The 25,133-nt window shown below is 38.9% G+C and overlaps 1 protein-coding gene across 3 annotated transcripts in view; it reads left to right on the top strand.

Annotated features, from left to right (window-relative positions):
* Nucleotides 1-17,484, top strand: part of LOC100016779 (prostaglandin G/H synthase 1) — a 63,453-nt gene extending 45,969 nt beyond the window's left edge. For 2 of the 3 annotated variants that reach the window (XM_056812097.1, XM_056812098.1), the window contains exons 9-12: nt 1,735-2,021; nt 5,851-5,998; nt 8,506-16,254; nt 17,222-17,484. In XM_056812097.1, the coding sequence (XP_056668075.1) occupies nt 1,735-2,021; nt 5,851-5,998; nt 8,506-8,861 (791 nt within the window). In that variant the 3' untranslated portion in view covers nt 8,862-16,254; nt 17,222-17,484. The remainder of the gene's footprint in view (nt 1-1,734; nt 2,022-5,850; nt 5,999-8,505; nt 16,255-17,221) is intronic. The other variant, XM_056812099.1, reaches the window with a different exon arrangement.
* The last annotated feature ends 7,649 nt before the right edge of the window (nt 17,485-25,133 follow it).

Below are 25,133 nucleotides of genomic sequence, written 5' to 3' on the forward strand. Positions count from 1 at the left end.
TTGAAGAATAAAATCACTATTTTGCTTTTTAATATTTGTGAAGCTTTGATTGCCACTGATATGTAAAGTAACACTTTTGGACATTCTTTTGGTTTTGAAATAAATTCTTTCTATACAAAGATAAGGGGAAAAAAAACTATTGCCCAATGTTTTACAAATGAACGCTATGATACCAATCATAATTCTTGAGATTTAAAATTATATACTCAAATTTAATAAGATCTTAAAGTTCATACCATTTCAACATCTAACACTCTGGCTTGGAGTGTCTCTGGTGTCCCCACAGAGAGAGAGAATAAGGCATCCACCAGGCCTCTACTGCCAGGAAAGAGTAAGGCCCTTATGAGGAATTCCATCCTTTCCTCCAAGCTGTGTGAATCCCTGCAACCAAGAGGGCCTCAGTTGAGTTCTTTTGAATATTTCCCACCTGTTTTCTCCTTATTGGTGATGTCAGAGAGAGGAATGATTCAGGGGCTGAACATCCCTGTGGTTGGGGGCCACTGCTGCCTTAATGTCAAATCGTTTCCTGCTCAGTCAGCCTGAAGGGTCCCTCCCTGACATTACTTTGGTGACGTTCCCTGACCCCTTATTTCCTTCTGACTCATTAGTTCCTGTCCCCTGGAACAGATAGGCTTCTCTAGAGAGAAGCTATGGGGTGGGGACTTGTCTCAACTAGAATTAGCATGATTCACTAGGGATGATTTGGAGGAGGGACAGGAAAAGTCAAAGCAGGGGAAAAGATGCAAGATAAACGAGAAAGCAAGAGTTGAGTGCTTGCTAGTGATTTTTTATCCACTTCTACCCCCCCCCCCTCCTTCCCTCCATCTACTTCTTATAGCTAGAGTCTTACTGTCTGAGGGTAGTCAGTATCAGTTCATTGCTAGGCGCACCTAGGATGATGTCAAGTAACTGGCTAATGGTCATTCAGAAATTGCATAGAAAGCACCTTTTCTGGGGCTCTAAGAGTTTCTTCTGTGTCTGGCTAAAAGTGATTATGATTAGTTATTATGTAGGCAGTGTAGTGTCATGGAAAGAATGCTGGACTTTGGAGTCAGGGCCTTTGGGTTTGAATCCTATTATATTCATTTCTAAACTTTATTTTATTTTTCAATGAACAAACATTTGTTTTTCCTCCATCCACCTTTTTGCCCTGTGACTGAAAAATAAAAAAAAATGCACTTATGCCACTTATTTCCTGTATCTATGGATCTCAATGACCTCATTTCAAAATTTGAACATTAGTTGAAGCACAATACAGCTGTGACATTCTTTGATTCTAGCTGCGTGACCAAGGGCAAGTAATTTCATCTTAGTTTCCTTATCAGCTAAAAAGTCCTTTGCCTTCCCTGAGACTGGGGGGTTGGTTTCACTCAGTGTGACGGTGCCTGAGCCCCTCGAAGAACTGTCTTTTTAGCCTTTTGGGGAATTTGAAGGGTCAGAATTAGAGATTTGAGATTTTAAAGATCATGTGGCCCAGCCTTCTCATTTTAGAGATAAGAACATTGAGGTCTGACTGTCAAGGAACTTATCCAAGGTCCCAGGGACTTCAAGTAGATCAAAGACAAGCTCAGGTTGTTTTATGCCAAATCTGGTCCTTTCTTCATGCTATTGCTCTGCCTCTCTAAATACGGCCTCATGCATGACCTAGCTCAGAGGTTCAAGAAAGGGAGGAAAGGAGCCATGGCCTGTTGTCCCTCTCCTCTCTGACCCTTCTGCCCTGATCAATCCCTCCAGGGGAGACCATCAGGATTGTCATTGAAGAATATGTGCAGCACCTTAGTGGCTATTTCTTGAAGCTGAAGTTTGACCCCGAAATGCTGTTTGGAATCCAGTTTCAGTACCAAAACCGTATCTCCTTGGAGTTTAACCATCTGTACCACTGGCATCCACTCATGCCTGACTCCTTTGTGGTGGGAGATCAGGAATACAGCTATGAGCAGTTTGTATTCAACACCTCCATGCTTTTGGACTATGGTGTGGAGGCCCTGGTGGATGCTTTCTCTCGACAGAGGGCAGGCAAGGTAGGTCCCAGGATGGTATGAGACTTCATTCCCATTCGCACGCACCAACTGCCCCATAACATAAATGAAGCAGGAATGGAAAAAGTAATGGGTATGAGTTCAGAAGACTTGGCTTTGATCTTGTCTTGGTCATAATGATGGATAATTCAAGATACAAATACCATTTGTTTCAATAAGGAAACCTGTTTGTATAAACTTTCCCCCCTTTTTAAAAAGCATAAATATCCAGGAAGGCACTCATTTATTCAGTTAGCTGCTCAGGAGTAGGGATTGTTTCATTCTTTGTACTTCAGTGCCTGGCATATTATAATATAATAAAATATCATTATATTGTATATAACACTTTTAAGGTTTGTAGAACACTTAACCCATATTGTCTCATTTGATTTTCACAACAGCACTGTTAGCTTCATTATTCTCTCCATTTTTTACAGGTGAGGAAAATGGGGATCAGAGAGGAGAACCCCAAGACCCAGGTTTTATAGGAATTATAGTATTGAAGGGTTGGAAGGGATTTCAGAGGTCATCTTCCCCAAAAGTCCTCCTTTGGTAGACAAAGCTTCAGAGAGGGTCCTGCTAAGAACACATGAGTAGCAAGATGGGATTTGAACCCATGTCCTCTCACTTGAAATACAGTGCCTAATACACATGACCATTCTTCAGGGTATATCTGCATACTTTTTGTTTACTTACAAATGATTCTTTTTTAGGAGCATCTTGTGTATTTGGTGCAATATAATGATTCTCCTGTACCACAAAATAATGAATATTGCTGCTGGTGGTACATAATCCCTACAGAGAAATCCTCTCTTTCCTCCTGCATGTGTACCTCTTTTTTTAAAAAGCCAGATCTGTGAATGCATTGGTATAAGGAACTTCTAGTGAGAAAATTCTCTCTCCCAGCACAGATCAGCAACTGCTCTACAATTTACTCCCTGTGTCTGAGGCTGACTGAGACCGAGTCAATGCATTGCTAAGAGTCATGCTGCCAATGGGTGCCAGGTATGGGGACTCAAGCCCAAGTCTACCTGATCCAGAAGGTAGCTGCCCAGACATTTCAGCACAGCCGCCTGGCCTATGGGAGCCTGACGAAATATTGAGCCTGGACTTAGGAAGACTTTTTCCTGAGTTCAAATCTAGCTTCAGCCACTTATTAGCTCTGTGACCCTGGACAAGTCACTTAACCCTGTTGGTCTTCATTTCCTCATCTCTAAAATGAGCTGGAGAAGGAAATAGCCAACCACTTCAATATCGTTGCTAAGAAAACCCCAAATGCGATCATACAGAGTTGGCTATGTCTGAAGCAACAACTTTATCCTCCTTCCCCATGGCCCTATTTTACAGATGAGAAAACTGGTTGAGAGAGGTTAATTGACTTTCCAAAGGTAACACAGCTAGAGTATCTGAGGCAGGAGTCAAATTCAGGTCTTCCTGATCCTAAGTCCAGGGATTCCCTACTCTACTAAAACGTGTTAGTGGTAGGCGAATGGAGCAGTGGATAAAAGCCCTCGATTTGGAGTTAGGAAGTCTTCAAATCCTGCCTCAGATTCTTGCTAACTATGTGATCCTGGGCAAGTCACTGATCCTGGATCAGTCTTACATAGCACCTGCCTTACATAATTGTCGTGCAGCTAAAATAAGCTAGCATATATAAAGCCCCATGCAGTCCATAAAGCTCTATGTCGAGTATAACTGTAATTATTGTTGTTTGATTGTTTGGAGGGAAGACCAGCTGCTGTTTCTGTAAAACCCTAAACCAGGCGCTGCCACAGGCGGATATCCACCAGGTGGCGGCAGATCCCAGTGGCAGCTGCAATTCCTAGCAACCAGTCCATTCAGAGAATCCCAGCTTAGAGGCAGCTGTGGTGTAATGCCTGGGCAGCTGGATCAGGTAGACCTGGGCTCGAGTCCCTGACCTGGCACCCACTTGCAGCTTGACTCTTGGCAATGCAACCCCTTCTCAGTGCCCCAGGCAGGTGCTGATCTGTGCTGGAGAGGGAATTTCTCACTAGAAGTCCTTTACACCAATGCATTCACAGGTCTGGTGTAACAGCAACAAAAAAGGTGCACGTGCAGGAGGAAAGAGGGGATTTCTCAGTGAGGGTGATAGTGCCAGCAGTAGTGATAGTCATTGTTTTACAGTGGTCCCTGGTATTATTGTCGCTCCAAATATACAAGAGGCTCCTACAATGAAAACATTTGATGTAAACAAAAAGTATGCAGATATACCCTGAAGAAAGGTACGGTGTGTAATAGGCACTACATTTGGAGTGAAAGGACGTGGGTTCAAATCCCATCTTGGTACTCATGTGCTCTTGGCAGGTCACTGTCTGAGGTTCCGAGCTTTGTCTATCAAAAGAGGATCTTTGGGGGAGATGACTCTGCAGTCCCTTCTAGCCCTTCAACACTGCAATCCTATTATAGAAAATTCCAGCTGATGTCCTTGGACTTTTTCTCTCTGATCCCCAGTTTCTTTATCTGTAAAAAGGGAGAGAATAATGAATAAGAAGGTTAAGTGAAATAATAATTGTCCACATTTTTATGTGATTTTTTAGAGCGTACCAGTTGCTTTCTTTGCAACAATCCTGTGAGATAGGTAGAGATAACATAAGTGAAAATGCTTTATATACTGCAGGCTATAAAACAGATTATTGGTGCAAATATAAATTCTATTTCCCCACCCTCAAGTTCCCCAAATTATAGTATTCAAAATTATTATAATACAAAATGGAATGAATGATGTATTTGGTGATGTAGTAGATAGAATGCTGGACCTGGAGTCAGGAAGACTGAGTTGAAATTTGACCTCAACTAGCTTTGTGACTCATGGTAAGTCACTTAACCACTGCCTGTCTCAGTTTTCCCAATTGTAAAATGGGGAACATAATAACAAATATTTTTCATAGTTGTGAGAATCAAATGAGATATCTGTAGAATGTTTTGCAAACCTTAAGATACTATCTAAATGTCAGCTGTTGTTATTATTATTGCTATTATGATTATCTTAACCTGGATTCAAATTTTGACCTTACCATTTATTTTCTGTGATTATTGCAAGCCACCTCCCTATTTGCCTCAGTTTACTTTTCTGTAAAAAAGAAAAGGTTGAATTAGATGACCTCTTAGGACCCTTCCAGATATTAACCCATGATCTTCTGAAAGTCTTGGTTATTCAAATCCACTTCCAAGGCATTTATTGACTCCTGACTATTGTGCCTGCTGTTAATATGCTGCCACCAGGTGAATATAGCCTGTGTTTTCTGGCTCCTGACTTTGTTGTTCCAATTGTGAGGCTCCTCAAAGGTACAGTTAATTGGAAAAGAGGATGTTCTCCCATCCACCTACACTTTGAAAAAACAGGGGAAAATAGGCTTCTGGAGGGAAACAACTGGCACTTTTTACCTGAATTTATTTCTTATAGACACTATAAAAGAGCCTGGAATTGGATTAAGAAGGCTCAGATTTTCAAATCCTAGCTCTACCATTTTCAGCTGGTTTTACACAAGTCCCATAATTTTTGTGGCTCTCAGTTTCCCCATATGTGGAAGGGCAGAGGCAGGGGGTGGAGTAGGAGGAGGAGGTTGTGTGGGTAAGCAGCAGGGTCAAGGTTGGTGGTGGGGGAGGTTAGACTAGATGATCCCTAAGGTTCCTTCTATTTCTAGATTTTATGAGCACCTCCACACCTACAAGTAAGTAGTTATAATTAAACCATCCTCATTTAATTTCCTCTTAATTTTAAAGAATCAAAATCATAGGTCATAAATCTTTTTTAAAAGCTTGGACTTAGCTACTTTCTGGCTGTAATATGGATGTATCTCTTTTTTTTCAGATTGGTGGGGCCAAGAACATCAACCACCATATCTTGCATGTGGCTATCAGCACCATTAAGGAGTCACGGGAGCTGAGGCTTCAGTCCTTCAATGAATACCGCAAGCGCTTTGGCATGAAACCCTACACCTCCTTCCAGGAGCTCACAGGTCAGTGACACACATCCTAGTTTCCTCCAGCCTCTGACCCCATGTTTTTTGTCTTAGAAGAAAGGGATCTCATGGTTGGGGCTGGGCACTGGAATATACTGAGGGAGAGACAGGCTGAGGGATTATGGGTGAAATGTAACAGTAATACTATTGATAATCATAATACTTCAAGGACCCTTTCTTGTTTGAGAGGGGGGAGGGAGAGGTGCTAGCCTCTTTATCCTTTAGTATATGGTAAATAGGATGGATTGCTAGACCTGGAGTCAGGAAGACTCATCTTCCTGAGTTCAAATATCACCTTAGGCACTAGCTGTGTGACCCTTGGCAAGTCACTTAGCCTTCTTTACCTCAGTTTCCTCATCTGTAAAATGAGTCAGAGAAATAAATGACAAATCACTTCATTATCTTTGCTAAGAAACCCCCAAATAGGGGGCACCTGGGTGGCTCAGTGGATTGAGAGCCAGGCCTAGACACTGGAGGTCCTGGGTTCAAATCGGGCCTCAGACACTTTCTAGCTCTGTGCAAGTCACTTAACTCTGGGCAAGTCACTTAACCCCCATTGCCTAGCCCTTGCCACTCTTCTGCCTTAGAACCAATACACATTATTGATTCTAAGATGGAAGATAAGGGTTTAAAAAGAAAGAAAACCCCAAATGGAATCAGGCAGAGCTAGACATAAATGAAAAATGACTGAACAATAATATGGGAGATAGTCTTTCTGAGCTTCTGGGGCAAAATATTGATCACTTGTACCTAGGTAGGCTGGTACTTGGATAACCAATAGATGGTGTATTGCTGGGAACAAAACTGAAGCCATTTTAATGTGGAATAGAACCTACTAATACTTTGGTCTTAGTGGTTTGGCCTTTGAGGCCCCAGGATCACCTTCAAACACAATGAAGTCTCAACTTTAGGGGGGGAATACTACCACCACCACTACTACCACCACCACCACCATCACCACCACTGCTGCTGCTGCTGCTATTGCTGCCACTATCACTAGTAATATGTTACATTTGTCTAGCCTAGAGGCTATAGGCAACTGTTTCTAGGAATCATAGTGCCTATCTTTCCCTGTTCTGTAGTCTAGCCATCTGCTTGTTTGCCAGATTCATTGCTAGGCAATTGTGGCTGATCCTTGGGGTGTTGGGTTCCCGACACTCATATCCAGCATCTCAGCACTTTCATCCTGGCTACTTCTGGGGCATTTCTGTTTTGGGCTGCAGCCTTGGCTTCTTATCCTCCAAAGAGGGGCAGAAGGCAAAGAGGTATCGAAAGCACAAACATGAATTGGGAATAGGACAGGTCCTTTCTTCTTAATTGAAGAAAGCCATGATAAGCACAAGAGAATTATAATGAGCTCTGCAGAATGACCAGAACAGAACCCAGAAGTTCATGTGAAAGGATAACATTCAAGCCTTATTGGGACAAAGAACATTTTTTGCAAGATTGCCAGTTAGTCATGATGCATTTCATTGTGTTGGCATAGTCAGATCAGTCAACTGAGTTTGATCTTTATGATCTCTCTGTTTGATACCTGCCTTGGTTCTACCCTAGCTTAGGTTATTTGCTTTTTGGCAGTGGCTGAATCTATTCAAAGAAGTCACTTTGTTCTGTTGTCAGAAACTACTACTCTAGAGTACATTACCTCTGCTGCTGTGACTGTAGGTCATCAAACCGTTGGAGATCTCATAAGAACTTGTTCCAAAGGAAATAAGATACAAAAAGGAGATGGCTCCATCTGAGGTAGCCCCGACCTAAGTCTTTAGACAGCTACACATTGTCCTTCTTTTAGTATATCCGTTTTTTAGTATATCAGTGGAATTATGGAGCAGCAGCCAATTACACTTAACCCAGTGATGGCTTGTTAGACATGGCTTCCAATTTTCTTCATGGCCACCAAGAATGCTACCTGAACTCTACGGTGGGGTGGGGTGGGGTCTATACTTGTATGATACTTTAAACTTTTCCAAGAACTTTCAGATCTGTTGAACTTCTGTGGCCCTCCCTTTTAGTTCTTGGTCTCTCCTTAAGCTATGGGCCTTGGAACTTCAGAGTAGCTTGGATGCTTGATGAGGGAAGTAGTCTTATCCTGTCATTTAATGCATGGCCTGATATGGGAGTGGGTGAGTGTAGGCTCTGAGCCCAGTTCAATTTTATTTGTCCTTTAAAGGGACTGGACTTGCACAAAACAACTCTGGTAAGTAAGTGCAATGACTATTTCCATTATATAGATGAGGAAACAGGCTGAGTGACTACTATAGCTACTATTCATTGGAGGTAGAATTTAAATGCAGAACTTTGACTCCAGGTCTGACCCTCTATTCACTACTTCACCACATTATCTGATTCCAAGTCTATTGTTCTTTTTGATATGCCACACTGCCTCTAGGGGTGAATAGGGAAGGTTACTTCCTAGTGTTATCCTGGACATATACCTAGTTATTTCTGGAGGTGACTTTGGAAAAGGAGCTGATCTGATATGTTTCCCCCTTCCCTCCTTGTAGGAGAGAAGCAGAAATCAGCAGAACTGGAGGAACTGTATGGAGACATTGATGCTCTGGAGTTCTTCCCAGGTTTACTTATAGAGAAATCTCTGCCCAACTCTATCTTTGGGGAGAGTATGGTGGAGATTGGGGCCCCTTTCTCCCTCAAGGGACTCTTGGGGAACCCCATCTGCTCTCCAGAGTACTGGAAGCCCAGCACATTTGGTGGTGAAACTGGCTTTAACCTTGTCAAGACAGCCACGTTGCAGAAGCTAGTTTGTCTCAATGTCAAAATGTGTCCCTACGTCTCATTCCGAGTGCCTGACCCAGACCAAGTGGACAAGCAAAGTGTGAAGAGGCCGTCTACTGAGCTGTGAGAGAAACATTGACATTCCAGAAGGCTTTGTGTTATTCTTGCTCTTCTGTCTGGAATTTGGATTCTTGGTTTCATGATGCAAAACTTTGGGTCCTTAGTTGGTTTTTCCAAATGTTTATTCCAGAGCTTCAGAGCTTTGATTTCTGATAGACGTTCTTGAATATTAACTGGCTTTCTGGAACCCCTGGATTGTAATTTGGTTCTCTGGAGCATTGATTTTCTCTATTCTCTCCAAATGAATTACTAAAGAATTTTAATCATTTAGGGGAGGATTCTTCTATTGTGCTCAGGACCAGGGAAACTACATTGGCCTCAGACCTGGAAGGGGGTTGCTGTGGAAAGTGGGGAAGATAGGTTCTCTTCATCATCTTCATGTCCAGCCTGGTATGTTTTTGCTGTAGGTTTTTGGGGTACTGTTTGTGTGTTGGGGATAGTGACTATAGATGGGTTCAGGGAACAGCTGACCTACATTTCCCTGAGAGTGCCTACCACCTTTTCCCTAGCCCTGGATTTCCCAAGAGGTCTTGGGTCCTCAGTTGAGGCCAATAAAATATTTTCAAAGTTGCTTCCTGTGTTTCTCCTGCTAACTTGGAGTTGCACCTCCTTGACCTTAGTAGCAACTATAGATATGTCACTATGTGCCCTGTTATGCACTATCCTGCTTTCTTCCTATCATTTTTTGATACAGTGTAAGGTGAAGTATATTTTATCTTTAAACCTCTTGGATTTACCATTGTTGATCATGGTGCTTAAAACACCATTATGAGTCGATACCTTTTTCTTGCTGTTAAATGAGCTTTTTTTTAAATTAAAAAATACATTTTTTACTCTCTCAATTTTCTCACCATGGAAAAAAGGGAAAGAAAAACAAAACTATTTTGACAAATACACAGTAAGGCAAAACAAATCTCAACATTGGGTATATCTAAAAAATTTTTTTTCACTATACACCCTGATCTCAATATAGAACTGATTCATCAGCAGTCCTCTGAAACTAGGGTTGATTATTGCACCGATTAGAGTTTATAATTCCTTCAAAGTTTTTTGTCTTTACAGTATTTTTTGTTATTCTATAATTGCTCTCTTGGTTCCACTTACTTTACTCGGTATCAGTTCATATAGATATTCCCTAGTTTCCCAGAAACTGCCCCTTTCATTATTTCTTACAACACAGTAGCATTATCATATGCCTTAATTGGTCCAGCTGTTTCCTAAATGATGAGTAACTTCTTTATTTTCAGTTCCTTGCTACCAAAAAAGTGAAACTATAAATAAATATTTTTCCATGTGATCCTTTCCTTTTTATTTTGATCTTTTTGTGATTTATGCCTGGTAGGAGTAGTTCAAAGTGTATGTACTCTTTAGTGCCTTTTTGGGGCATAAATCAAACCAGCTTTTTAGAATGGCTGGGCCAATCACTTCTTGACCTTTTGGCTAAGATCAATAGTAGAATGGCTGGGCCAATTGTATAGTTCTACTAATAGTGCATTAATGAACTTATTTTTCCACAGTCCTGTCAGTATTTATCATTTCCTGTTTTTGGTCAGCTTTACCAATCTGATGCCTAAGGTAGAACTCAGACTTTCTTTAATTTGCTTTTCTCTAAGTATTATTGATATGGATCACATATTTTTTCCCACATGGCTATTTATAGCTTCCTCAGAGAGCTGCCTCTTTAATGATCTTTGGTATAATTAGAGAATAACTCTTATTCTTATAAACTTGGATCAATTTTTAATGTATCTTGGAAATGAGACCTTTATTAGAGATGCTTGCCAAAAAGATTTGTGCCCCTCCTGTTTCTTTTTTATTTTTAGCTGCTTTAATTTTTGTCTATTCCTTTTCACTAAGCTCTTTCCTTTTTGGGTTTCCTTAAGGGGTATTAATGATAAAAATAACAGAATATATTTCTTTAGCACTTCCCAACTTCAAAGCAATTTCTTCACAGAATCCTTATAAGGTAGGTAGTCCAAGTATTATCAGTACCATTTTACAGATAAGAAAACGGAGACCAAGGGAGTTAGATGATTTTCTCAAGATCACTAATACCTTGGTAAGAAGGAATTTATTACGTTTCCTTCTGTAAAGGAAAGATAAAATATGTGGTAGTGTGTGTGTCCATGTATGTCTGTGTAGGGGGAAATGCAGGTAGAAAACCAAAACTGCCTTGAATAGTACATAAGAGTTTTCAAAGCAAATTTGTATATCTTATCTCATCTGATCCTTATAACAACCCTGTGGGTGAGCTTCACAAAGGAGAGAATTGCCCATGTTATAGATTATGAAACCAAGGTCTATAGAGGTGTCATAGCTAGAAAGATGCAAACCAGAAATTAATAATAACTAATAATTCAAAGGGCAGTCACATGGCAGAGTAGATAGAATATTAGGTTTGGAGTCAGGAACTTGCCTTCCTGAGATCAAATCTGGCTTTAAACACTTTCTGGCTGTGTTACCCTGGGCAAGTCATTTAATCAGGTTTGCCTCAGTTCCTCATTAAAAAAAACCCCAACTAAACAAAACAATGAGCTGGAGAAGGAAACGATAAACAACTTCAATATCTTTGGGAAGAAAACCCCATACAGGATCACAAAGAGTCAGACATGACTGAAAATGATGAAGAAAATAACTCAACAGTACTTTTCTAACAAAAACTAAGTTGGAAGTACAGTTATTATCTGATTTTATAGGTGAGGAAAATGAGGTGAAGTTGAGAGAAGGTAAATGACTTGCTCAGAGCCATTTAGAGTATTATACAAGTCTTTGATCCCTTAGCCATCTTTCTTCCTACATTACATTACTACTTACTTCCTACATCTACATTAGCTGCTCAGAAAGGAGATAGCCCAGGACCCTGACACCTTATTCATCTCTGGGGAGGAGGCTAATGGACAATAGGCTTAATTCATTCACAATATGATCATGGAAAAAATGGTAAGAATTTACCCAGCATCTTCTTTGAGATTAGTAGGAATGAAGAACTGTGGGTAGAAGTTTCAGAGAAACAGACTTGAGTTTAAAGTACTTAACATTTAAAATTGGCCCAAAGTAGAACCAGTTGCCCTGTCTGAAGTCAGAAGAGTAGAAGCTGGATGCTACCATTCAGGATTGTTGTAGAAAGTATTCTGTTTGAGGTACAAGTGGGTCTAGAAATTCCTTTCATCTTGGAGATTCTTGGCTTCAATGCCGACTCATCTTAGACTAGACTTTAATGACATAATAAGTTGCGGAATAATATAATCTCAGAGCTGAAAGGAACCTTGGACACAGGAGATTAGAAATAAAAGGGACCTTGGAATTTGGAATGATAGATTTGCCCTAGACCTTAGAGGTTATTTAATCACTTTGGTTCCTAGTGGAGGAAATTAAAATTAAGTAGCCGGGAAGTATTTGCCCAAGTACTTGAACCCAGTTCTCTGAGTTTATAGCCCTTGATTACATCATGATCTCAGGCTTTTTGGGGGGTGGCATTTACATTAAATATGAGAGTGAGTGGGCCAAAGCCATTGGATGGGAGGAGGGGAAGTGAAGCTTCCACAAGAAATGTGAATGACTGCTCTTTTCCTACTGGTCTCAGAGGAAACTGTCTCCAAGCCCAGAGAGGGAGTCAGGATGAAAGGAGATGATGTGCTGGGAAAATTGGATGACTTCTAGTGTGAAATGGCATGAAGAAGGTTTCCTCTTCATGATGAGGTCCCTGGTGTGGCCTATCTAATAAGGCCTAGGGAAATCATTCTAAAGATTCCTGTTTCTCTGAATCTGATACTAATTCTCCACTTGGATCTCTGCCCCCCAGTTTGGGGGAAAGTTTAACTTCTCCAGAGCAAGTGGCTAATTGGAAACCCAATGAACCAGCTTCTCTACTCATCCATTTCCCTGAAGCTGCCACAAAGTCTCCAGTGCTGGAAAGACTTCTCAATACCATACATCATTTTACATCACGCAGATCCATCTCATCCTGAGAAACAAATTGCTACCCTAGGTTTTTATTGGTGCATATAGCCTGTCTGGATTCTAGTCCTTGACCCTATTCCTAATCCAGTGTATGACTTTAGATAAGTCACTTCCCTTGTTTTCCTTCATTTTAAAATCATACTTAATCTACTTACCTCACAGGGTTGTTGTGAGGATCAAATGAGACAATGTGTATAAATTAATATTTTTTGGTAAATTAAAACACTATATTAAAAGAAGTTATAACACTTTCATCTTGTCAGCTTGGATGCTAGACTCTGCTACTTATTGGTTGTGTGATTTGAAGTCATTTCTCTAGATTTCCTTTGGTGTTGATTTTATTATAAAATTAAATGGGTGGACTGAGTGATATCTAAGGTCCCTTCCTGTTTTGATATCCTATGTTCATCATAGGATTTTAGACCTCGAGCTTCATGGCAACTCTGAGCCCATCTATTTCAATCCATTTCATTTTATAGCCAAGGAAACCAAGGCCCAAGGAAGTTAAATGGTTTGCCTAAAGCCCCACTGGCAGTAACAGAAGTGGCATTTGAAAGAAAACCTGAATCTAGGTGTAATCACTCTTACAGGCACCATTCTTCAAATACTTAATGACAGCTTTCATTCTTCCCTAAGTCTTCGTTTTTCTAGGCCTAACATCCCAACACCCTTGGTTCTGTACCTTTATATATGACCTCAAGGTCCTCCACCATCCTCCTAACCCTCCTCTAGCAGCTCTTCAGTTTATCAATAGCCTTTCCAAGATAGAGTATCCCAGTGTGGCTTCATCCTTTCCATGAAAGTATTCATGCATCCATTCAGAATTCATCCTTCAGCATATTTTCAGTCCCTGTGGGTTGCCTTCAAAGCTTTCCTCTTTTCCTTATACCAATGAGGATATTCAAGAGGAATCGGGGATAGCACTGGGTTTAAGGAGAATATGTGAGGGACAGACACAATTAATCAGGCATTTAGTAAGCACCTACTTTGTGCCAGTCATCAAGCTTTTGGTACTAAGAACACAAAAGGAATAAATGAAGCAGTTCTTGTCCTTGAGGTACCTACATTGCATCACAGAAGGGAGACAGTGTCCATAGAGAAGTATATACAAAGTAAATACAAAATAAATACAAAGTACACAGTTGAGGAATGGAAATACTTCTAGAGGTTTTTCATTCCATATCAAACAGACCTTCCAAAGGGCAGATTTAAGAGTTGATGGATACTATGTAATAAGCTACTGTTGCTTCCAGTTTCCAGTTCAGTGATCCTAATGGAAAATGCAGAGAAAGAGAGTCAACAGTCCCTGCACACAAGCTACTTATTCATTTGATCCAGAGCATCTAAGATCATATCATGCATTTCTCTCATGTTGTGAATGAGGTGACTAAGTCTCAGCAAAACTGAGCTCATACAGGGAGTTAACCCAACTGGGGTTTAGACACAGCAGGGTCCTTAGTTTTAATATTTGTAAAATGAGATTGTTGGATTGTATGATCCCTAAAGTTCTTTCCAACTTAAAATTCAATGATTACGTGGTTTTTGGATACTTAATTCATTGCTTTTTTCATTATACTATGTACTTCTGGTCTCCCCCCAAGGAAAATTCGTAGTCTTATGGGAGATACATGGTCTCTGCCCAAGGGCAGCTTTCAGTTGGATAAAAAGAACAGAAATTTTTGTGAGCATTTAGAAGGAACAGAAAGAATGTAATTTGGTGGGAAGATGGGATAAAGGAGAGTGAGACAAAGATTATGGAAAAGGAACCAAGCTACAAACAAAAATTGGCTCAACTAGGTCCAACAACTAAAGACCATATGACATGGGATTGCAACCCCTCTGGTCTAGCTGCTGCATATGAGAGTTAGTGCGTTTAAGAAACAGGCTTGGCCAAGATATTAATGCACTGAGCATGTCAATCTTGGGTACTTCACCTTGAACATAAGACCCAGAAAATATCAGATTTGAGAGGAAAAAAAGAAAGATTCCTTAGAAATGGAAGGAAGAAGCTGAGATCTAGAACTTTATTCTACCAAGAAGCCTTCACATATCTTACTTCATGCTATTATTCCTCTGGCTGTACGTAAGAGCTGAAGCATAGAGATGGTTACAGTACAGATGACCATCAATGCCTTGTTCATGACTGTATATGGACAGAAGCTAGAAAGAGAGATGATGCTCCCCCAAAACAGGATCATAGTAGTGAGTTGGGACCTATAAATGGTAAAGGAACTGTTGTGAATAAACTGGTAGGTAATAAGAGATGCTGTATCTTCTTTATAGTCTCTGTTGTTGGTAAAAGGATTGCAGGCTGATAGTTGAGTTTGAGCTGTTGTGAGCTGAGGCTCAGTGTAACTGGTTTTGGGCCTAATTCAAGGATAACTAAGTGAATGACTTGGAGACAGTTTTTAAGAAAACAAAACCTCTATTTAAAAAGGTTTAAGGATAGGCAAGGATAAATAAAATGGTAGAGAACAGGATCCCTAATTCTAAGGGGGTCTAACTTATCCTACCCCCAAATTAAGACCCCTCACGGAGTTTCTTCTGCCTGTGGTCCAGGCCTCCACTGATCTCCTTAAATCTACCACTAAAGTCCAAAAATCTATGCTAAATGCTCTAGGCTCATTATAATCCTTTATATATCTTTTTTTTTAAACCCTTCCCTTCTGTCTTAGCATCAATACTGTGTATTGGTTCTAAGGCAGAAGAGTGGTAAGGGCTGGGCATTGGGGGGTTAAGTGACTTGCCCAGGGTCACATAGCTGGGAAGTGTCTGAGGCCAGATTTGAACCTAGGACCTCCCATCTCTAGGCCTGGCTCTCAATCCACTGAGCTACCCAGCTGCCCCCTCCTTTATATATCTTAAGTAACTGTCTCTTTTGATTATTTTAGCTCACTTTAGTTCTTTCTGGGCCTCGTCAAGTTTCTGGGCCTGGCAAGCCTAAAAAGCCTGCGTCTACTCTAGAACTACACAGATGATAAAAAGTCTCTCTTTCCTCCTTCTGGTCTTCTTCACCAACTTAGCTCTCAAGCTCTACCCTACTTCCACTCATAACTGCCAGAATAGTTTTCCTAGTTTGCCAGAGTAAATTGAGAGATCAGGAACCAACCAGCCTCTCTGAGAGAAGGTGAACTCCCAGAGAGATTTGACAGTTGGAAACCAACCAACTTCAAGCTTCCCCTGAATTCTCAGAACCCCTCACCAGGAATTCTTCCTCCAGATTCCAACTAGGCCACTAAGTTACTTCAGACAGGATCTTCCCTCTATCATTAACCACTGTCCCAAAATTAATCCTAAATCCATTTTAATCCTAATAGTTCTGTGTATTCTTGTGATGGGGGGATCTTTAGGAGGGTGATAATGTTTTGTAGGTGGAGATAATGGACAGAAAAGGGGTCATCAAATAGCCTTCCTTTCACCATCTTCATGACTTCACTGATGTAAGTGAAGGACAAAAAACAGGTTTGATATCATGGGACTATGGAGAGGGGACATTAAGGAGGAAAGAACAAGGCTGGGTTCCTAAAGTCCTTTGGGTGATGGCAACAACAGTGATTGTGAGGAACTTTCTACTAGGGGACTTTGTTGGCATTTTTATTCCATCTTGAGGGTAAATGCTTTCCGTAAAAAGTATATATAGGCCACTACATGCCAAGTTTTATATGTTTATATTTTATTATATTATATGTTTATATTTTATTAACTCATAAGCATTTATTAAGTATGCTTTGTGCCATGGCCTGTGTTAAGCACTGGGAATACAAAGACAAAAAAATTTCTTTCTATTAGGAAATATCAATGTGTACATATATAAGTATATTCAAAACAAATCACAAATGTAAGATACTTTTTTGGAGCTGGGAAAGATGTTAGCAACATCTGAGAAATGAGAAAAAGGCTTCATGTAGAGAATGATACTAGAGCTGAACTCTGAAGAGAACTAGGAGTTCAAAAGGCAGAAGTAAAGAGTGAGCACATTCCAGGTATTGAAAGCAACGTATGCAAAGACAGGGAGAAGGGAAATAAAATGCCTTGTGTAAAGACCAATAAAAATGTCACTTTGGATGGGAGCATAAAGTGTTGAAGGAGGGAATTTCTGGGTTAAGATGGTGGTAGAATAGAAGAAAGGGGCTCCTTCTCCTCACAACTGACTGATATAAAGTGTCTCAAAAGGACAAAAATAGTGTTGAAAGGGAATAATTTTTATTTTTATTTTTTAAACCCTTACCTTTTCTCTTAGAATCAGTACTATGTATTTGTTCTAAGGCAGAAGAGCAATAAGGGCTAGGTAATGGGGGTTAAGTGACTTGCCTAGGGTCACATAGCTCATTATTTCCCCTCTGGCTTCAGGGCTTCATCATATTATCATGCCAGATGCCGTTCTCTTTCTCCCTTCTCCTGTCCCAGGTTTTCAGATTATCAAGTCACATCTCTGCTGAATGGATCATAGAAAAGGGACAAAGCAAAAAGCCAACATGAAAGAGGAAAAGAGAAATCACCAAGATCCTATCAATATCAATATGAATTGACAATAAGAAAACAATGAATAATAAAACTGAAATGTTTTTGAAATGGCTGATAAAATGGAAAAAAATCAGCAACAATGAAAAAGAAGAAAGCAAGCCTCAACTTTCAAAATTAAAATAATAAACATATGATTTAAAAATAAATCAAGGAAATGGCCAGAAATTACTGTGTATAACTATACTGAGCTTATATATAAATGAGCTGGACCTCAATGATCAGAACAGATCATTAAAGTGATGATTAGAGAGCATCTAAAAAAGAAAAAGGTGATTTGAAAGAGCCAATCTGGCTTTATCAATAACAGATTGGTTTTTGTCCAACTAACCTGTGTTTTGTGCCAAGTTTGTAGATCAGGGAATCCTATAGATATAGCTTAGATAGATTAGCAAAAACATTTAGTAAAGTATCTCTTATTATTCTAGTAGAAAAGCTGAATAGCTGTGTCTATCCAGACTAGATGGGGAGACAATTATATAGACCCAGAACTGGAACAATGGCTGGATTCTATGGCAATTTGACAGGAGATCTCCAGGGAAGAATTCTGGGAATCTAGGCTTGGCCTTGTACTACTTCATATTTTTAACTATGACTGATAAAAGCATAGATAGCATGCTTATCATATTTGCAGATGGCACAAAGCTATGAAGTTTAGTTAACATATTGAATCACTGAATTAAAAAAAAAGATCTTAATAGGCTAAAGCCCTGGGCTGAATCTGATAAGATGCAATTCAGTAGGACCAAGTGGAGAATCTTGTGTTTGGGTTTTTAAAAAGTTGACTTTATAAACATGAGTTGTGGAAGCCATGGTTATGAAATTAGTATGAAAAATATTTTGAGTTTTTAGTGGACTGAGAATTCAATGTGAGCCAGCAGAGTCATATGGCAGCTCCTTAAAAGCTAATGCTATTTGGACTGAATTCAGATAGGTATAGCTTCTGATCTGAACATACTTAAAGCATCATGTTTAGTTTTAAGAACTATAGTTTAAGGGCTCTGAGAAGTTGGAAGCATCTAGAGAAGAGTAACTAAAATAATGGGTACATTTGAATTCATGTCACAGGAAGAGTAGGTGATGGATATGGGACTGTTTAGTCTTAAGAAGAGAAAACTTGGGGAAGATTCTGAAAGAAAAAAACTGGTTGTTATTTATTATTGCTATTTCACTCATGTCCAAATCTTTGTGAACCCTCCTACCCCTTCTCCCCTTTTTAAAAAAGATTTTCTTGGCAAAGATATTGGAGTAGTTTGCTATTCTCTTCTCCAGCTCATTTTACAGATAAGGAAACTGAGGCAAGCAGGGATACATGACTTGCTCAGGGTCAAACAGCTAGTGAATGGCTGAGGCCATATTTGAACTCAAGTCATCCTGACTCCAGGCCCAGTGCTCTGATCTGCTATGCCACCACTGCTATGCACTAGTAACAAGGAGCGAAATTTAGAGAATTGCTGCAAGGAAAAATGTCTTAACAATTCAATAACTGAAAATGGAATGGGCTTCATTGGAGATCTTCAGGTGGAGCTTAGATGATCACTTGTTGAATATTTTGTAGAGGGAATTCCTTTTGAGAGATGGGCTGGACTAGAAAGCCACTGTGAACCCTTCCAAACAAAAAATTCTTGATAACTACCCACAAATTTGATAATTCTTGTCACATGAATCTAAAAGAAATGGAACATTATTTCTAGACATAATATAGCCAATTTGATGCGTACCAGATATTCAAGGAGGACTAGTACCTCTGCTTTGAGGGCTTGCCAAGTCTTCTTTCAGGCTGTGCATTCACCTTTGGTGTCCACTTATTACCTAGCTCTCAACTGTGACTCCATGTAGCAATGCACAGTGGCTATATCCTAGTAAACTTTTAGTAGGCAAGCTAACCCAGCTTGAAGGTAACTGACACACCCAAACCCATTAGATAGTTAGGGGGATATCTTCCCATCTCATATGAAGACTTCCCCCAGTGGAATGGGCAGATGAGAACAATTTGTTCTAAGGTCATAAATGCAGGTGAAGCAGTCACTTTGGAGCACTTATTGCTTAATCACATATCGAAGAAGCCAAGGCCATCTACTGCATCCTGAGTCATCAACAATCATCTTCACTTTTGACTTGCCATTGGACTTTGATGACTCTGGAAGAGAGAGTGAACCTGAAGACTGTGCAACTCTGCCTCAGTTGAATCCATTTTATGCACAGGTCAAAAGACATCACTTGCAATGTCATTTTGGTCCTCTTCAAGTACAAATTTGGGACAACAACCATGGACCAAGCCAAATTAATAACACAAGAAGTAGGACTCTGTCCTCTTTTTAACAGGGAACACGTCATTAGGTGATTCCCGTCACTTTCTTTAAGGTGACAGAACTCATGGGACTAGAGAGTTGCCACATTCACCAGCTATCTTTTTTAGCTTCTATCTTTTCAGGAATTTGTCCAGTCCAGGTTTTACAGTAACATCTTGGAGGAGAAAAGTCTAGGTTTGCTTTCTCTTTATGCTTCATCACTAATTGGCTCCTTGTTGATCCTCAAACTGATCAATAGTCAGCCTATCTCTTCTTATCCTTCTCAGTTGGTCAATGCAATTGCAGTTCTGGAATTTTTCTGCTCAGCAAAGGTTATAGGTATTTCAGAATGAAATATGCAGGGCAGACATAATTTTAGGCTATTAGAAAGTCTCTGACTCTGGTATGTTCTGGATCAGAATAATTTTAGAATATTTAAGACTTGCTGCACTTTTACCAGATCCAAAAGTCTTATTCTTTATTTTTTTTAAATATTTATTTTCCATGGTTAGATGACTCATGATTTCTCCCACTTTTTTCCCTCCCCACTCCCAGAGCTGACAAGCAATTCCACTAGGTTATACATATATCATTATTCAAAACCTATTTCCATGTTATTCATTTTTTCAGTAGTGTGATCTTTTAATGCCAAAACCTCAATCATATCCCCATTGAACCACATGATCGATCATATGTTTTTATTCTGTGTTTCTACTCCCACAGTTCTTTCTCTGGATATGGATAGTATTCTTTCTCATAAATTCCTCTGGATTGTTCTGGATTGTTGCATTGCTGCTAGTAGAAAAGTCTCTTTCATTCAGTTGTGCCACAATGCATCAGTCTCTGTGTACAATGTTCTTCTGTTCTGCTCCTTTTACTCTGCATCAGTTCTTGGAGTCTTTTCAGTTCACATGAAATTCCTACAGGTCATTCTTCCTTTCAGCACAATAATATTCCATCACCATCAAATACCACAATTTGTTCAGCCATTCCTCAATTGATGGACACCCTCTTATTTTCTAAATTTTTGCCACCACAAAGAGCACAGCTATACATATTTTTGTACAAATATTTTTCTAATTATGTATTTGGGATACAAACCCAGTCCATATGGATGGATCAAAGGGCAGGCATTCTTTTAAAGCCATTTGGGCATAATTCCAAATTGCCTTCCAGAATTATTGAATCAATTCACAACTCCACTAGCACTGTATTTGTCTACCAATTTTGCCACATTCCCTCCAACATTTATCTCTTTCCTTTGCTGCCATATTGACCAATCTGCTGGGTGTGAGGTGGTACCTCAATGTTGTTTTAATTTACATTTCTTTAATCAGGAGGGGTTTAGAACACTTTTCATGTGCTCAATTGATTTCTTCATGTGAAAACTGCCTGTTCATGTCCCTTGACCATTTATGGATTAAGTATTATTCTTTATGCAAAAGGTTTCCTCAAGTATTATGATGACCTATCTATAGTTACTTAGATCACTCAAGGCTGATATCATTTATTATCAATAAGTTAATGTTTTTAAATTTTCCTTTTTTTAATTACTTGTAGACATTTTTTGAAACAATTGCTATTTGACATTTTACTAATCTAGATTCTCTCCTTTTCTCTCTTCTCTCTCCCCACCCCAAGAGAGTAAATAGTCTGATATAGGTTATACTAGTGCCATCATGCAATACACATTTCCATATTCCTCATGCTGTGAAAGACAACAATATAACACATATGAGAAAAACTCCTAAAGGAAAACAGCGAAAAATGTTATTTTTAAAATTTGCATTCAGACTCAGACAATTCTTTCTATAGCTGTGCATTGATAACTTTTTCCATCATCAGTTCCTTGGGGTTATCTCAGAACTTTGCATTTCTAATAATAGTTTAGTCCTTCATAATGAATCATATAATATTTCTGTTATAAAAATTAAAATTAATATATAATAATTTCAAATATTATATTTTATAAGATTTATTAATAATCACTAGAAGTAACAAAATAAAAAGGTAACAAAATAAAATCATGTGCCTATGGCTAATCTACCTGTTCAAACAGCTTGCTCCACCAATGTCCCAACCTAGGAAGGAAAGAGAGCTAGCCACAGAAGACCACCCTATTTATCTCCTGTCTATGTCAGCATGTGATGACAGGAAGTCAGTGGGCTCCTGGGAAATGTAGTTCAAAGGCACAAGATTTCTAATTACACATTCCCCCTGAGATCCCTTGAAAGACTAGTCTCTCAATGGACCTTGTAAACATAACCAACTTTTAAATTATAATAATTTGGGGATAAAAGGAGAAGATAAAAAAAGCCAATTAGGGGGAAGTCCCCTTTGGCATAAGAGTATACATACAAAACAAATGCATTCAACCCCACAGAGTTCAAATCACCACACCCCAAAGTTCACTCTGGATCTTCTGGTACAGTGTGTGGTCTGTGCAGGCATCTTCATGGTGCCTTCTCTAAACAGTTCACTTTCTGGATTTGGAGAGGTAGCATGTTTCTTATCCAAAAATTGCTCTCAAAAAGAATTTAAACTTTGTATTATAGAATAATTACACATACCCCCCTGAGGAGGATGGTGAAAAACACAGGGATCACTTAGGGATGCATGACTGAGTTATGAGATATACAAATCAATTGGCAAAAGAAAATAAAAAAACATCAAAAAATTGAAATAAAAGAGAAAAAATAACTTCTGGATGAAATATAAAATATCAAAGTTTTATGTCTAAAAATATAAGTAAAGGAAAAATAAACCTATAACAGGTCCTTGAATCAGGGCCCAATTAAAGTGACTTATGTAATTATGCACTTACCCAATCAGTAGCCAGGTCTACAGAAAATTGCCATACTATAAGAGAGAAAAGGGACTAGATTAAGGGAGCCAGGAAGTCAATCAAAGTGAGGTGCTTAATAGAATGTGAGGTTCAGAGAAGACCTGCCTCTGACATATGTCAAAACAACCACAACCTCAAACCCCAAATAAGTTCAAGTTCTCTTGTCTTGGCTCAAAATTTTATTAATCCCACTGGGATTGATTGGTCTCTTTGACCTTGTGCTCAATAGATACTATACAGGTTAGCTTTGTGCTTCCTTGGCACTGTGCAGTGGCTCTTTTTGTATTCCCTTTTCCTGGAATCTGACAATTATTAAGCAAAGTTGCATAATTTTTTAAACAATCAATGGCATTATTTCTATAGTCTAAAGCTTTTTGGATATGCATTGACATTAGGGCAAATGTATTTTAAACTTATATCACTGCAAAATAAAAAAAGTTAAAGAAAATCCCAATACTGGTGATGTGCTTCAAATACAAAAAGGAGAGAAAAAATAAAACTCAAATACTATATTGCACATGTAAGGAAAAACAACAATAAAAATGTTTTAAAAAATCAACAATATAGTTTACCATCAGTGACACACTCACTTAAAAATGCGATCTATTTCCTTCTTTAACTTGGCCATGATCCATGATGTGAGTGCAAATAATTTTTTTTTTTTACAAAATGACAGCTTTATAAAACAGTAGTACACTAGTGTGAATTTTAAAACTATTCCACCTAATCAGACCATTGTTTAGAAGATGTGTTTTAGCTATTTCCTGATCAGTAACAATGGAGATACTTGGAATAACAAAATCAGGTGTTGGGAACTCTACATTCTCCACCCTATTCAGGTTAACAAGATTTTGAAGGTCTGCATCAAACTCAAGATTTAATTATCTGAGGAGATGGCCTTCAACAGACATGTGCAAAAAAAAAGGATAGACCTCTGGGCTGTCCTAAGTCAAGCTAAGTTCTCATTGGTACAGATGAGATGCAGAAAAGTGATATAAAAGGCATGTCACTTCCTACCTCTTTCTCTTTCCCCGGAGAGACGACTCTGGCTGGCAGCATTCTAAGCATTCCAACATCTTGGAGTGTTGGGTGGTGAGTTTGCCCTGGAGCTGATTTCAGGTTCAGGCATCTTAGCTGAGCCCCTTTGGAGGTCAGGCTAATTCCTTCCTCCTTCATACTCCAAACCCTTACTCCCTTATCTCCTGATCTCCCCACCTGATATTAATCAGGTGGGGGAGAGGGAGAGATAAAACTTACTCCTTCTTCTTCCTTCTTCTTAATCTTCTCTACTATATCAATTAAATCACCATAAAATTTTGCAGCTGACTTGGGTATTTTATTATTTGGGTTTTTCATTAGGATTTTTATAAATAAAACTCTTGGCAACCTAAATTAATTATACATTCAGTCTCAGCCATAATTTCACTCTTTACAGTAGGTAATGCACATTCAAAGGAAGTACCAAAATATACCCAAAATTATAATAGCCCAGTTAGTGACACAATAGAAAACAAACACATTATTATATAGGATTCACATGAGTTGCTATTTAGGCACTTGCTCTGTGACATTTAAAAAAACCTATGAACTGATGGATACTTGTCAGAAGTTCTACTGATATAGCAAATCTTTCAACCTTGGCAAAGATATTTTTAACAACTGCCATTTTAATAACTGCCATTATTAAAAAATTTGGCAGAACTGCCTAAAAAAGACATAAACTTCTATACTGTTGATGAAAACCTTTTGAGGTCTAAAATATCACCAAGAAATCTAGTTCATTCTGGTAGAAGGGTAGAGTAGTTGAAGAGTTACAGATATAAAAATCAATTTTGAAGCTACTAGGGTTCACTGGATAAAATCCTTCACATCTCCCAGATGAGATTATAACCCATTATAGGGTAACTAAGCTTCTTGGGCACCTTGCTCCCTCTGGTATGAGACTATAACAGTTTACAGACCTGTTTCCAACATGTTTCACCCATTAAACGTGGAGCTGAGGACTAAATAGTGAAAATCACTTCCAGTGTCTCATCCATTACATTTTAATAAATGTGGAGATGGGGAAATACAACCATGCTATTGCACTTCTCTACAACTACAAATAATTCTAACCATTGTCTCTTGTTACAAACAATTCAAAGACAGGCAAATGATCAGAGGTACTGGTGCTACTAGAAATCTAAAAATCATTTCTGAAATCCCCTTAATATCAATTTGAGATATTTAGCTCATTAAATTCTCCAGAGGTTTTTAACCAGTTTGATGGAGTTCATCCATCATCTATGTGACAATTAACAAAGGCAAAAAGGAACAAAAGAGGCAGCATGTGACCTCAATGGATCTCATGAAAAACCCAATATCCATAAGGGCTTATGGTTTTGCCAAAGGATTTTCACAAATTGTTTATGGACTTTTACAATGGTATTTTGTTCAGTACAGTTATAGGGGAAAGGCACAAATCAAAATAATGTAACAGAATATATCTAATAGCCAAAACAAAGTAGACTAAAATGATTCAGTGTAACAGAATAGTATTGATCAGATTAATAAAAAAATTAAATCTTAAAGCAAAATAATCATCAAAATACAATAAGATATAGAAATTTCATAAAACAATGAAGTCAGAAATGGCTTAAAATTTTCATCTCCAGACTCTTTA

The sequence above is a fragment of the Monodelphis domestica genome, chromosome 1 (assembly GCF_027887165.1).
Source record: "Monodelphis domestica isolate mMonDom1 chromosome 1, mMonDom1.pri, whole genome shotgun sequence".
NCBI classification, from domain to species: domain Eukaryota; kingdom Metazoa; phylum Chordata; class Mammalia; order Didelphimorphia; family Didelphidae; genus Monodelphis; species Monodelphis domestica.